The 15,797-nt window shown below is 40.8% G+C and overlaps 1 protein-coding gene across 5 annotated transcripts in view; it reads right to left on the reverse strand.

Annotated features, from left to right (window-relative positions):
- Window positions 1-15,797, reverse strand: part of ARHGAP32 (Rho GTPase activating protein 32) — a 250,212-nt gene that overhangs the window by 82,756 nt on the left and 151,659 nt on the right. For all 5 annotated transcript variants that reach the window (XM_048512260.1, XM_048512259.1, XM_048512258.1 and 2 more), the window contains exons 6-9: window positions 6,176-6,313; window positions 4,812-4,904; window positions 2,463-2,585; window positions 228-305 (exon numbers count right to left, since the gene is read on the reverse strand). In XM_048512260.1, the coding sequence (XP_048368217.1) occupies window positions 228-305; window positions 2,463-2,585; window positions 4,812-4,904; window positions 6,176-6,313 (432 nt within the window). The remainder of the gene's footprint in view (window positions 1-227; window positions 306-2,462; window positions 2,586-4,811; window positions 4,905-6,175; window positions 6,314-15,797) is intronic.

Below are 15,797 nucleotides of genomic sequence, written 5' to 3' on the forward strand. Positions count from 1 at the left end.
ATATAAATCCAAACTCCTCTTCCTCCTCTTCCTCTTCTTCTTAAAAGACCAACAAGATTTCCAGGGTATAAGCTCTCTTTGCCTTGTAACTGAGGAAGGGAGCTTTGACTCTTGAACACTTACACCCTAGAAATCTTGGCTTAACATGCTATTGGACTCAAATCTTCCAGTTCTGTGGTCATGTAACTGCTTCTCAAATGCTACATTAACTTGATATTAGGGCATACCTGAAATCCATGTTTTCCTCTCCACCAGGTAGTCAACTCCTTTGGAGGCATGTCGATAACAGATACAATATCTCCCACCTGGAAATGAACAACATAAATCCTTTCCTCAATACTGTAATGAAACACATGAAAAACTACATGAAACACACACACACACACTCTTCAGCACTGCGAAAAGCAGCCATGATATCCTTGTGTGATCAGCACTTCTGAAATCTAATGCTGAAGCGTGAGTTTGCATTATAAATTCTATGCAACACGCATTTTAAATATATTCATAAATATCATTTATTTGAAAATAGCTAAAAGGCTTAAAGCACTTCTAATTAAAACACAGAATGCGGGATTGAGCTAAATAAGTCTCAGAAGCATGAACCCCTTTGGGAGAATGGGTCTTCAACAAATTAACTCCTTTTTATCTTGTTCTCATTATCTTTCATTAGCCGCTCTGTCCCTGCAGTTCCTCTTCATCCTATGAAAATAAGGATGACCTTACAAAGGCATCCTCCTCCCAGTCTGAATGCAGCAAGGAAATGTGATGTTACATCAGCAGGATAAAAAGAGGACAGAAGATGTTTAAAAATTCCTTGGAGACCACTTTTATAACATAAAACATTTAGAATAGTTTGCACTAGTCTCTTAATGCTTGCAAATGACACTAGCAAAGTGCCATCCATGAATGTGAGACTCTTACTGTTTGCCTCTGGAGTCTTTCAAGCACACCGCACTTGCATTTTTAAGCTTACCCCTGCCACCAGGAGGTCTACAAATGTATTTTTTAACAACAAAAGCCAAGTATTTAAGGAATTTAATAGGAATTTATGGGCCATATATAGTGCTTTACAGGGAGATGCATCTGGATCACAAGCTATATGGTACCCACACAAGGAGCTAGGAGTTTGTCAAATATGAAGCGGCAGTAATTCACTCAACAGCTAACAGTTGTCAAGGACAATTGAAGTTTTAAACTTTAAAAAAGTGTTAAAAGATACAACGCTATAGTCATTGCAACAGGACTTGATAGCTGAAGGGTGGTTTGGGGGTTTCTTGGGGGGTGGAGTGGGGTTCCAAGGTTTAATTTGTATTTCTTGATTGACATTCCAGGTTTCAGTTTAACCATCTACACAATCAAAGTAATGAACCAAGTGTTGTCATAAGACTTAGGGTTGGTACAGATGTAATACCTGCAGCCTCCTCCCAGATTCTGACACAGAATATATAATTCATATGACTCCTGACCAGTCTGTCCTTTCCCATATGACCTAGTTAATCCTAACTTAGCATTACATCATCGTAAAAGTTAATCATAATAGCCAGGACTCTATAACCCATATTTGAAATGAGAATTTGAAGCTGGCTTGCAAATCCTGACTCAGCAGAACTAGAGTTAGCATTAACCACCATTATCACTGTTGCCAAATAATAGTTAATTATACTTCAAGACAGTAGGGAAAGCCTAAAAACTCATGCTGAGAAAAGGAAAATTCAGTTTCATTGTTCACTGCTGTTAAGAGGTGATCAGTTTCATATTGCCAATAACCTACTCTGTAATTTAACAGAATTGTTACTCCAAACAATATTTCACTCCTATTTCCTTAGGTTTTCTGTTGTCCCTAAATAGAAGGATGTGATCTGAAAAACTCAGGAGATGTGTGTTTTTGATTGCCTTATACTTCTCAACGCCACTTTCTAAAAGCAACATGCAACTAAAGCACCTAACAGGCATTAGAGGAATGGGATCAAGATTTCAAAAGCAGCCAGGAGCAAGTCTTCTCCCAAATACTGTTAGCACAAGATCTGAGCCCAAATTTTAAAGAAGTTCAAAACAGGGGAGGATTGAAAATCTGGTCCCTTTCCCCATTTGGAATAGAATGAAATGAAAATACAAATGCTTTTAGAAAGCTGAACTTATTGATACATTTTCTGAGCAGGTATACTTCTTAAGTATTATATATATCCTCTGATTACATCAAATATGGCAGCAGAACTGTTAAGGGACTTCACAGCATTGCAACAACAAGACTGGTAAATATTAATTAAATGCAAGGGTTTTTTGGGGGGGAGGGGTCTAATATATTTAAAGGTCACCAGAACAGCCTTTTCCTGACTACACAACTTAAATTAATGCATTCACTCATATTTCCAGACATTCAAAATGCCAAAAATCCATATTTAATAAGTGCACATACAGCACTAGGTATTTTTCTCCCTTGTTCAGTTCCTGCAGTTATTTACCTCAAAGGACAATTCATCAGCAGCCTGAGCAATGTATCTTTTAATAACGTGGGCAGCTGCTATAGCAGGGACGTTAATGGACGATTCTTCGTGGACCAGCAGGTGATTCCCCTTGTTATCAATCTGCAACAAAAGACAAAGTAGGTTGTGAGGCTGTTGAGGACATGCAGTTCAATCTTCTTTGTTTTATTTGTGTGCGTGTGTAGGAGAGGCTTCATGAAAATCCACAGAGACCGCAGAGGTTGGAGGGTTCTCCGTAAAAGAGGGTGGGAGTGAAAAAGTGCAGCGCAGGCATCACATACCTGCAAATGAGAAGGAATGATACCACGCTAATTCCTAAATAACAGATTACCTTTTCTTCACCCTGACAAGAGGGGTGTATTTTGCTTTACAGCAGTGTGCTGTTTAAAAGCAACTATCAATTGCTATTACAAAGATAGTTCAACTTCACCTTGTCAAGTTTTTTAGCAACACACAAAGCTCATGCCTGAAAATATTTGTACTTTATTATCATTATTTAGTTTTAACCTTCCCACATAATTGTCCTCCTGCCTGGATGCAACGGTGCCAGTGGGTGAGAAAACAGTATATACACCCTCCCAGCATAAGAATGGAGGTCCTGTTGATTATGTGGGACACGTATTGAGCTTGGATTTTTTTTTCAGCCGATTATGACCCACTTCCATTTATTTATTAGTGCTGAAGGACAGTCAGAGGGAATGCAGTTCCACGTTTGTAATCCATTGCCAATTCACAATTTTTATGCAGCTGCCAGTGTTTGGCAATTGCTAATTTAGGGTTCATTTGCTGGTAAACTGAGGTTTATTTATGTATAATCTATGTAATGTACAGCTGAGCCGAATGGGCATGAGATGCATTTTGTAAAGAACTTTGCTACTGCAAAACATAACCTTTCTGTTTGGTGATTCTTCCAGGGCAAGGATGCTACAGAAGAGTTTGCCCATGCAGACTAAGGTCAGTCAGCAATGCTGACACACTGTGATATTTTACAGCCAAACATGATTCGCTACAGATCACGCAGTCCATTTGGAGAAAGGGAAATTCTTCTGCCCCCAGTCTTACTTGGCTTCGTGTCAATGTGATGCCTTTGTGATTCCTGACTGAGATCAGTTGTTTTTTTGTCTTTTTTTAAGCACCAGAGTCATGAACTGGAGAATGAAACAACTCTGAACAGATTGCAAGTGGTATGCAAAATAAATAAACGAGGGAAGGGGGGTATTATCCATTTATCCTCAAATATTTCATAGACAAAAATTTATTAAAGGTCTAGGGAAATAGCCCTCAACCACTGGTGAAGGGGGACATAAACAGGACTGTTCCAACGGAAGTACCTGTAAAATAAGATATTTGTTATTAGACACAGCAGTATCTTTAAAAAAAAAAGGGAGTGAGAAGAAGAAATGTAATCAAAGGCAAACTGTGTCACCTAAGATAGCAATATTGACCCACTAACCAAGTGTAGAAAATGGAGAATTAATTCTGAAAGCTTTTCTGGAACTGACCTTTTCTGAATAGTACTTACTTTATTTACTACAATGCCCAAAGTGCAATTTATTGGAATATGGACATTCTTGAAGATGATCCTATAGTTGTACTCTGCTGATACCTGTGTGCACCTCCTGTTCTTGCAGTGTGCTGCATCATCAGAAGCCTCACATGCAAGGAATGTCCAACAGAACAAAAGTACAGGATTCATTTGTTACAAGGACCGGATATGACATGTGACTTGGCTGGGCCAGGCTTTGTCTTTGTCTTGAGCTGGCCCCCAGAATGGCACTGAGGGGCAGGGTGCCGGGGCTGCTAAGCCCACAGCAGAGTGGGGTGGCTGCCTTGAGTGGGCTTATCAGGACTGCCAGCCAGCCAAGGCAACGCCCCCTTCACTCCTGATCTAGATCAGGAGCTGGGGGGAGGGGCTGTTGCCTCACCTGGATTGCAGGTCTGACAATACCCCTCAAGGCAACCACCCTATCTTAGACATTGTGAACTATTTCAAGGAGGATAATAAATACAATGTATTATCGAAGGCTTTCACGGTCAGATTCAATTGGTTGTTGTGGGTTTTCCCAGGCTGTGTGGTCAACAAGACCATGGCCACACAGACCAGAAAACCCACAACATAATAAATACACTTCATTTTTCCTCTCTCTTTTAATCTAGCATGGTCTTTTGCAACAACGCGAAAGGGGAACAAGCTACCGTCAGCATCAATTTCTAACTTGACACTCATTTTGCATTTACAGCGTGCAAAGCTGCCAATGCGGGCCATCCTGCCAAACAGTAAAAATGAAACTCAGGAACACGACACAAGAGTTGCATATTCTACAGTACCTCCATCCACGTGAGGGCAGGACCACAGTTTATCTTGTTGCCAGCAATAGATGAGAGTCGTGACAAGTAAGCCATCAGCATCTGGGTGACAAGCTGGAGAGAGCAAGGAAAGGCCAGTGTAAGTCTGCAGGTGCTGAACACCTGACCTTCAAGATGAGGCAGCTGCTGATACTTATTGGGTGTATCAAGTGTAAAAATAATTCTGTGCTCTGCTGACTGAGGACCAGATATGTCAGAGATCAATGTTAGGTCTTTTTTTTTTAACGCTATCTGGGCTTTTTTTTTTAATGTTAATGCATTTTTATAGATGTTTAAATTCTGATATCTCTGGTCTGTCCAGACTGACAAAAGGTAGTTGCAGTACTAACTGCAATTTGCCATAGGGAAATACGGCATATTTCAATGGTGCTTACAGGAAAGGTACTGCTCTCACCTAGAGAGAGAAAGAAATATTGTGCCACTGCTATTCCAGTGGAGAGTGTACAGGGTACCAGTAATGCCCCAAGTTAAATTGAAATTGAAGACAAGGTGCAAACACACTCATGCATGTTCAAGTGGCAATTCAAATAATGTTGGGTGAGAAGGAGTCCGTGTGAAATAATTCTAGGAATGGGAGTGAACTCCAATAGTATTATATGTTGCAGATAAATCCAAAGCATTCTGAGTGATGCTATTTTACAGAGGAAATGTCCTTGCTATGTACCACAGAATGCGAATCACATCTAACAGCTTTTCTACAGAGTTTCTTCTCAAAAATGTTACTTTCATGATCATAACATAGAATATTTAAAAAATTGTGCCACCATTTCCTATAAATGCAGTTATATTTGGTACTTCCAAGGAAAGGAAGTAGCAAATATAATCAAATGATAAACCAGCACAGTTTTGAGGGTTTGTAATTAATTTTTTAAATAAAATTTGCTTCCATTAAAGAGACAGATCGCAGCCACAATTAGCAAGGGATGGCACAATTTCAAATTAAGCTATGTATATTGCAACAGGTTTTTCATTTAGCTATTAAGCTGAAATGAGAAGTTAACAGAATCAAGTATTTTCATTGTGCTGCTATTTACAATTCTTCTATTGCTCATCTCCTAATAGCAAACAATTACAGAAACATCTGACACATTGAGAGTTCTTCTCCAAACAATGGACTACACAACCCATTTCCTAGATCCTTTTATCACTCTTCATTTAGCAGAAGTTTGCATTTGAATAATATAACAGCAGTGCATTATCTTCCTAAATTCAAGTAACATTTCCCCCCTCCTTTTTTATACACTAGAACAATTTTCATTCTACAAACTCCTGCCTGCTCACAGCTAGCTGGTTTCCTTCAAGTGGTAATGAGCTTCATATTTTACCTCTGGACTGTCTTTCAAGGCATCAGAACGGGGTAGCTCTGAGAGCTGTGAGAAGCGCCGGTCATAAATACATAGGTGAAGATGCTTATCAAGTACTCTGAAATCTTCATAACTCCGCTTCACAATCCAGCTCTTGCCCTGTAGAGAGGTAGGGGAAAGAGAGTACCATTTATTTTCTAACAAGTCATGCTAGCATGACCAGGAGCATAAAACAGCAATTCTAGCAGAAAGATGGATCAGACAACTCTGCAGTGCTGTCAACTCTCCTAAAGCACATATCTTGCAAGTTTAAGCTGAGGGTCTCGCTGCTAACTTAGAAACAGCCTTACCCTGTTTCCCTGAAAATAAGACATACCCTGAAAATAAGACATAGTAGAGGTTTTGCTGAAGTGCTAAATATAAAGCATCCCCCGAAAGTAAGACGTAGCAAAGTTTTTGTTTGGAAGCATGCCCGTCGAGCAGAACACCAGATCATGCAGCTGTGGAGCAGAAAAATAAGACATCCCCTGAAAATAAGACATAGCACATCTTCGGGAGCAAAATTTAATATAAGACACTGTCTTATTTTCGGGGAAACAGTAGTTAAATTAGAAAGAGTCTTATATCACACAAATGTGTTTCATTAATGGCTTTGTTTCACACATTTCGACACTGAGCAAATGAAGGTGCCTTATACCACAAATTGGGTGAGTAGATAACAATGTGGTGAAGTTCAATGATGAGAAGTGTAAGGTAATGCACAATGGGACAAAAAATCCCAACTTCAAGTGTAGACTAATAGAATCTGAACTTGCAGAGACTGAGGCCCCTTCCGCACATGCAGAATAATGAACTTTCGATCCACTTTCAATGCACTTTGAAGCTGAATTTTACTGTGCGGAATAGAAAAATCCACTTTCAAACCAGTGGCGTTCCTGCCTAGGGACAGGGGGTACCCTATGTCCCTGGGCGCCCCCATTTGGTCACGTGGGGGGGCGCCAACATTTCAGGGTCGTTTGTGTGTTTTTTAATTTTTAAAGTGTTTTTTCACGTTCCGGCCTGCAGGGGGCGCATTTTTAGGGCTAGCGGCACCAAAATTTCAGGGTACCATCCAGAGACTGTCCTTATGATACCACCCAAATTTGGTGATGTTTGGTTCAAGGGTAGCAAAGTTATGGACCCCTAAAGGGGTGCCCCATCCCCATTGTTTTCAATGGGAGCTAACCTGAGATGGGGGCTACCCATTTGAGGGGCCATAACTTTGGTCCCCCTGAACATAACTTCACAAAACCTGGGTGGCATCATAAGAATAGTTAACAGATGATACCCTGAAAATTTGGTGTCACTAGCTTTAAAAATACACCCCTTCCAGGCACCGCAAGAAATTTGCCCAAGATTCTTTGTTTTGCAGTGACTTTGCTCCATTGTAGCCAATGGGGGATTTCTGAGTGTGTAGGCAGGCTGCACATTTTTGAAGATAGAGACACCAGACTTTCAGGGTGGCCCCAGGAGGGCCTCCTGGTAATAGCATCCAGGTTTTGAGACCTTTGCTTCTGGGGGTTCAATTTTATGGGCCCCCATAAGGCTTATTTTGTTTCCCCGCTCCTGCATATGAAAATCTGTGGGCTGAGCTCTCTCTCTCAACTCCCCCCCCCCACTCCAGAAGCAAAGCTCACCAAGCTTGGATGCTATTATTCAAAGCCTCTTGGAGCCACCTTGAAAGTCTGGCACCTCTATCTTCAAAAATGTGCAGACTGCCTCAGAAATTCCTCATTAGCTACAATGGAGCAAAGTCACTGCAAAACAAAGAATCTTGGGCAAATTTCTTGGGGTGCCTGGCAGGGATGTATTTTTAAAGCTAGTGACACCAAAATTTCAGGGTATCATCTGGTCCCTCAAATGGGCAGCCCCCATCTCAGGTTAGCTCCTATTGAAAACAATGGGGATGGGGGCATTCCATTTGGGCATCCATAACTTTGCTGCCCCTGAACCAAAGATCACCAAACTCGGGTGGTATCATCAGGGCAGTCTCTGGATGATGCCCTGAAATCATGGTGCCGCTAGCTTTAAAAATACACTCCCTGCAGGCTGAAAAAACACCAAAAATACCCCCCCACACACACACCCAAATACCTTGCATTCGCATTTGTTCATATTTTTGTCCGAATGTGCCCAAATTTGCCCAGATTCCAGCCGAATCTGCTATGTTTTATCTGAATCGCCAACCCTCAAAAGTGATGCTGTTTCAGGGTGGGGGAGAATCCACCCCCAAACAGCATCACTTTCAATTTTGTTTTAACCGGGGGCTCCAGATTCTCCCTTTAAGATGGATTTAAAAGAAGAATCTGAGCTCCCTTGTTTAAACACCACTGGAGATGTTTTGTGAGAGATGATGCTGACATTGTTTGGTAAATGTTTTGCTGGGGGTGATTTGTGAGAGATTTACAAGCTTAATACCCACTTGCACTGGCTTGGAGTTGTTTCTCAGGCTAACAACCTACCTCATAGGGTTGTTGTGATTAGGAAAAGAGTTGGTGGGGAGAGAGCCATGTATGTTCTTGATGGGGAGTGGGAGGTGGCTTTGTGAGCTGGTACAAAAAAAATCATTGTTTGGTCATAGTGGGGAGGCGTGGGCCACCCATATCACATGGCGTGGGCCAAACCTCAGGTTTTGGTCCCCTGGTGCCAGCTTTCTGTCTAGGTAATGTAACTCTGTTTCATAAAAGCATTGAATTGTGAAAGTGGATTAGAATGTGCATTATTTTGTGTGTGCAGAAGGGGCCTGAGAGAGGGAAAGATCTTGGGATCTTAGGATCAGCTCATTAAAAATGTCAACCCAGTGTGCTGCAGCAATTAAAAAGGCAAACTCTATGGTAGAGATTATTTGGAACAGGATTGAAAATAAAACTACTGATATTATCATGCACCTGTATAGATCTATAAGGCGGCCTCATTTTGGATTATTGAGAACAGTTCTGGTCACCATATCTCAAAAAAGTAATCACAGAGCAGGAAAAAGTACAGAAGAGGACAATCAAGATGAGTAGGGGGTTTCCTCTTTGAGGAAAGATCTTTTCAGTTTAGAAAATAGACTACAAAGGAGGGACATGATAGAGGTTTATAAAATTATGCATGGGGTAGAAAAAGAAGAAAAGAGCTTTTTTCTCCCTTTCCCAAAATACTACAACTTGGGCAATAGATTCAGGACGGACAAAAGGAAATACCTCTTTACACCGTGAGTGATTAAAGTGTGGAATTTACTGCCAGAGGATGTAGTGACGGCCACAGCTTTAAATGGAGATTAGACAGATTCAAGGAGAATTCTGATTCAAATCCATCAGTGCCTACCAGCCATTGTGACAAAAGGGAACCTTCATGTTCAGAGACAGTATCCTCTGAATCCGGTACTAGGAGCTAACAAGGAAAGCCCTCAGCCTCTATGCCCAGTTGTTGGCCCTCCAGAGGAACTGACTGGCCATTTGTGAGACAGGGTGCTAGACTAGATGGACTACTGGTCTGATCCAGCCGAGTTCTTCTTATGTTTCTTCTAAACCAGTTCACTGGTACATCTAAGCCCTGGACCAGTTGTTCTTAAAAGCAGAATCCTTTCAGGGTTGTATGCAAAAACACTTCCTGCATCTTTTACCCAAGATTCTTTGAAGAGGCTATGCTAGGGATTGCACATGGTCCATCACTGTGCCGTGCCCCCTCCCCATTAAGACACTACCTTGTTTTCCTCAGTTGCATGGACTTGCTTGGGATTCCTCTCCACAGTTAAAACTAACTCAGTTATTTTCTTAACATTAAGCACAGATCCTGCTGACATTCATGTCCCCTATGGTTGGATTATGATCAAAGGTAAATACACACTTGCACATACACATTTTATCTGGATATAATATAATCAGAGGTGGAGAGAAAAACAGTTCTTTCCCTCCCAATTCCTCTTACCTCCTCCCTCACTGCCACATTTTCGACAAGTTGAAATTTCTAAATAGTCTTCAAAAACAGCCCCATGGCAGTGTGTTTTCAGTAGTCTAACCCAGAGGTGATGAGCATTGGTAGATGTTAAATAGCACAGGGAACAAAAAGGACACATATTTTGCCCTCCTTTTTATTTTTGACAGTGCTTAATCAGAATCGAGAATAATGAAGAGAACTTTCCCCCAACTGATAATCCTGTTCCAAAATTATAAAGCTATCTTAGCATATGTTATTGAACTCAGTAAGAGTAATGCACATCATGCAACAGAAGGATTCTACTCATTATTATTCTATTTTTAGTTGTTATTAATGCTCTTTTAAATCCATGTTCTATTTACCAAGAAATCCTCAACATATCTTTAGTATCAGTTAATACCAAGGGGATGTGAGGAAGATATAAATCCAGCCCCACAACTGTGCTAGGATTTCTGCTAATTTGCATACTGGTTTCAGAGCTCTGAGTGATGAAGAACGGCACTGCATCCGCAACTGCCCTTTTTGTACCAACAATGGAAAATGTATACATCACACACACACACACACACACACACACACACACACACACACACACACTTTTCTGTGAGTCAGTGAGCAAAAAAAATCGATGTTTATTTTTTTGTGTTACCTTATTGAATGTTTTAAAAGTGAACAGATACTGTATTTACTCGAAAGGTAGACAACCTTGAATGTAAGGTGTCCTCTCTAAAAAAGGTTACATACGCACAAAAAATTATTACCGGGTACATGACATAGCTATAACTTGTATGAGAACATAACGTGATCTACTCTTTCTTTTTTTGGGGGGGGGGAAGGCATAGCTGGAAAAAAATCTAGAGTTCCACTTGAGTAAATAGAGTATATAACATTTAAGCTATGGAAAATTGAGTACACATCTCCCTATAAAAATACATTTGGCAGAACATGACATTCCTGATATATTAACTATGATTAAGAGATGGCATATGAGCTATAAGATCATTCGTTTCCTTCTCCCTATTCTTGCTCTATAACTGAGCACTCCCCTTCACCCCTGCATTTCACGGCCAGTTCTAACTACTATTAAATGTACTAGCTGTGATTAACTCAACCAGATTTCACGTTAAATCATCTAACTGTATAGAATGAGATAAAGTATAACTTACAGTGTAGCAAAAGATACAGCAACTGCAGAGAAGTTTCACATTGACTTTTCCTAGAGGCGTGACAGCTTGTGTTCTTATTTTGTAACTGAAGGTATATCCACACTGCAAACTGGCCAAAAACCTTATACAGAATTCCTGGTGTACATTCCTGATTGCACTTAATTCATAACATAGTTTGGCATAGCACCTGCATGGTGTAGTATTTAAGAGTGGTAGACTCTAATATTGAGAACCGAGTGATTCTCTTTTCCTCCACATGAGCAGTGGACTCTAATCTAGTGAACCAAGTTTGTTTCTCCACTCCTGCGAATGAAGCCTGCTGGGTGACCTTGGGCTAGCCACAGTTCTCTCAGAACTCTCTCAGCTCCTTGGTACTTCACAAAGTATTTGTTGCAAGGAGAGACTCTTTAATTTGGAGAGGAGGCGGCTGAGGGGGGATATGATTGAAGTCTACAAAATAATGAATGGGGTAGAAAATGTTGACAGAGAGAAATTTTTCTCTCTTTCTCACAATACTAGAACCAGGGGGCATACATTGAAAATGCTGGGGGGGAAGAATTAGAACTAATAAAAGGAAACACTTCTTGTGTTTGGAATATGCTGCCACAGGAGGTGGTGATGGCCATTAACCTGGATAGCTTTAAAAGGGGCTTGGACAGATTTATGGAGGAGAAGTCCATTTATGGCTACCAATCTTGATCCTCCTTGATCTGAGATTGCAAATGCCTTAACAGACCAGGTGATCGGGAGCAACAGCCGCAGAAGGCCATTGCGTTCACATCCTACATGTGAGCTCCCAAAGGCACCTGGTGGGCCACTGCGAGTAGCAGAGAGCTGGACTAGATGGACTTTGGTCTGATCCAGCTGGCTTGTTCTTCTGTTCTTATGAGAGGAAAGGAAGAAGTTTGCAAACTGCTTTGAGACTCCTTAAAGGAGAGAAAAGCAGGATATAGATCCTATTCTTCTTCTTAATGGCCATATATGCACTTTGCTGAACTTGGGCATAGGCAGTTAATATCACACAAGCTTTTTAAGCAGGCGTTCACTGTAATCGAGGTGAGCTTTGAAGATATGCTCAACTCAAAGCTGTTTGGGTTTTTTCTGATGCTATGACCAATTAGTAACAGGATATTCTTTACATAATCTCCTTCCTTTACTTACTGGTTGTATAAGATTGAATATCCACTTATTAGACTAACAGGGCACTGCATGGCTCTACTGCTAAAGAACCCTAAAGAAATTTAAGATGATTACTGTGCTAACCATACAAACAGCCAAAGAACTCCAGATCTGATTCTTCCATTAGTGGACAGAAGGTATTTAGAGCTCTTAGGATGGTACCAATGAAATAGGCCAAGCAGATTGAAAAAGAAGATTTAGAGTCACAGCTGCAGAGTCAACTTTATTATTATTATTTTTTTTAAAAAAGCAAATGCCAAAAGGGTGAAATGTAGATGCAGTAAAAAGGAAAAGATTGAATGCTCTCAGAAGCCTCGTTCATTATCTGAGCCTTCTCTAAAGCTACCAGAGCAGAGCAGCGCTCGTTTTTTCTTTCAAGAGCTCATATGCTTGAACATTTTCCTAAGAGCTCATTATGCTTGAACATTTGTAAAATATTGTCACTCTATTAGCTATAACAAACAGTGTTCTAAAAGATGAAACATTGTCCGTATTCCACCTTTGCACACATTTGTACTTCTATCATTTGTACTTTGTAGCCTTTATCATTTGCCTGCTTATTCAACCAATGCAAAACCAAAGGGGCAAAGAATTTGCAAGGTAAACTGGATAATTAATTCTATGGATTGTTGCAGCATTCGTAATGGCCAATACTTGCTGGGCATCCGAATCACCTACAACTAGGTGGGAAGATTATCTAGCCACTGGTTGTTGTTCATCAACTGTTTGCGTCACTCCAGTTATAGACATTCAGTTTCCTCCTTGAGCTGACTCTTCCACCTGATGATGCCAAGAATTGGCCTCGTGGAGAATTTTTTAATTTCTTTCCACTAGGCTTTCCCTTTCAGTCCTTCCAGAAAAGGAGCCATCGGGTCTAAAGATGGCTTCCCAAATTCAACTGTTTATAACATCTGTATCAACCTGGGTAGGAGGGTAAGAAAATGTTGGATCTCTCTGGGAGCTCCCCCACCATTCAAAGTATGTCTTTGCCTACTTGTGTTAAGCTCCCCAGGTTGGATGCTGAATTGTCTCTGCCATACCCACAATGGCATCATGACACTTCCAGGATAGCCATGTGACCAGCCATGTTGGGCTGATGGGTAGCCAGTGGCACACAGTTTGCCAACAAAGACACATCGCTCGCTTAGCTGACTTAATTGGTCATCAAGTTAGTCAGTCATTACTTGTAACCACTGGTCATTACAATATAATTCATTCATACAAACAATATACATCTTGCATAAGTAGTTCAGATACACACTTCAAGTACAAAATATGAAAACAGAGGTTATAATATCCTTAAATTAAGAGGCATAATTATGGTCTGAATATTTATTACAAATGTTTCTGGCTGCTACAGCAAACAATGTGTAGTATCAACATGATCTGGAGTCTGACAGTAGGGCCAGTGGTGGGATCCAAAAATTTTAATGACAGGTTCCGATGGTGGTGGGATTCAAACAGCGGCGCCACCGCACACATGCACCTCCAGTCCCTATTGGGCAGGGAGGTTGCTTAAGTAACCCCTTCTCGGCACTCAGAAAAAATTAGTAACCACTTCTAGAGAAGTTGTGAGAACTGGTTGGATCCCACCTCTGAGTAGGGCACAGAGTATGATATTATGAAACCAACTCATTGTAGGACACTCAAGATGGCAGAAGAGAATCTCTCTTTCTGGGACTTCAGCACAATCCCCCAGGAGGTGGGAGATCAGAAAGATTCGTGGATGTGATGCTGGCATAAGGGGCAAATGAGCCGGCAGTGGGGCACCATATGGCTCTACAGCATCTGAACTCGGAGGTTGCTGCAGGAGCCCACATCAGAATGGGTGGGGGCATTCCAACGATGTTCCCAGGGATGGATCAGACTTTAGTGGGCTTCCACAGGACTTTCAGCCCAGGAAAACCCCTTTCAACACCGGGAACACTGCTGGCAACTTAAAGCCACAAAAACAGCATCCTATTGAAAATGAACAGTGAGTTGTGGGGGAGGGGGGGGAGTTTGGAACTTTAGGCTTTTTTCCCTTCTTCAATCTTCTTTGGAGGTGTCACAGCTGCATCTCAATGGTGCTGTCCCTGACCACTGCAAAACTGCCTCCCCTCTAGTGGACTGCACTGTTAAGCTTGAAAATGTCTAAGCAACATTTAAGTGTCATAATGTAGTGGACCTGGGCAACAATGTTTAGCTAACAAATTGCCCAAAACCATCCAGAGCATCTTGATGTACAATTTTATCAGAAATAATAGCTATGGCTATGTGTAAGGTCAGGATGGATAAAAATGTATGACCTATTTCCATATACAGCATCAGGTAAATATGGTTAAGCTACATGCAGGAGTCCACACCTAGTGGGAACATGCAGCTAAGATACCAACATAATTTACATAGTACTTTTTATTAATATAACAGATACTGAGGAGTAGATGTAATTAACTGATGGATTGCACCGAGAAATTAGTAGCATTGACCAAGGTGATTAGGGAAGTGAGTAAAAAGCCTCCTGGCATCTCTTTATAGTGTCTGCCGCTGACACTACCATATATGGTATTCCACAAAGTATTTGTTTGCTGTAGTTCTGATTAAGTATGTTGAATCTTAATGAAATTTTAAAAAAAAACACAAATGGTCTTTTCAGTCCCCCACTACAAGTACCAGGTTTCCTAAAGTTAAAAGCCTTCCAAAGCAGGACTGGGAAACACCCCCCCCCGCCCAATACAACTGGAGGTTTTACTCTGTCATGAATGTGGCTTCTACAGGTGTCTGAATGTATGTTTTTCTGGATGTCAATTAGCACAACCTTCAGATCCTACACAATTTCAAATCTTGATTAAGAATTCCAAGTTTATTTTGCAATACAATTATATTCAATTGGGCATGTAATGAAATTTGACAGACATACTTAGGGTGCATATATTAAAATATTAATACCAGTGCTCAATTCTGTTTTCAAGTGGAGGAGGGGGAGGAAAAAGCACCCTCCGATGCAATGGGATTCTTTGAACACTGAGGCATTAGAACGACAGCATGAGGTCAACATTCAGCAGGCCAAAGATTTTTTCCTTGATGCCAGATTACCAGTAAGTTATACGATATTTTTCATTAAGACAACTATACTGGAGCTAAAGTGGGTATGCAAATTCATGATAATATGCTGTTTGTTCAAGTACTAGTTCAGTCTCCCTGTCCACTTTAATTACAATTAATATGCATCCAGGACACCATAGTACATTTCAGTTTCAAAACAACTTGACTTCCACAGCCACGGGGGTGGGGAATGCAAAGCAGATTATAACATGGCATCTGAAGTAAGCCTTCAAAAAAACTTTGTGTTTAAAATG

The sequence above is a fragment of the Sphaerodactylus townsendi genome, linkage group LG12 (assembly GCF_021028975.2).
Source record: "Sphaerodactylus townsendi isolate TG3544 linkage group LG12, MPM_Stown_v2.3, whole genome shotgun sequence".
Taxonomy (NCBI): Eukaryota; Metazoa; Chordata; class Lepidosauria; order Squamata; family Sphaerodactylidae; genus Sphaerodactylus; species Sphaerodactylus townsendi.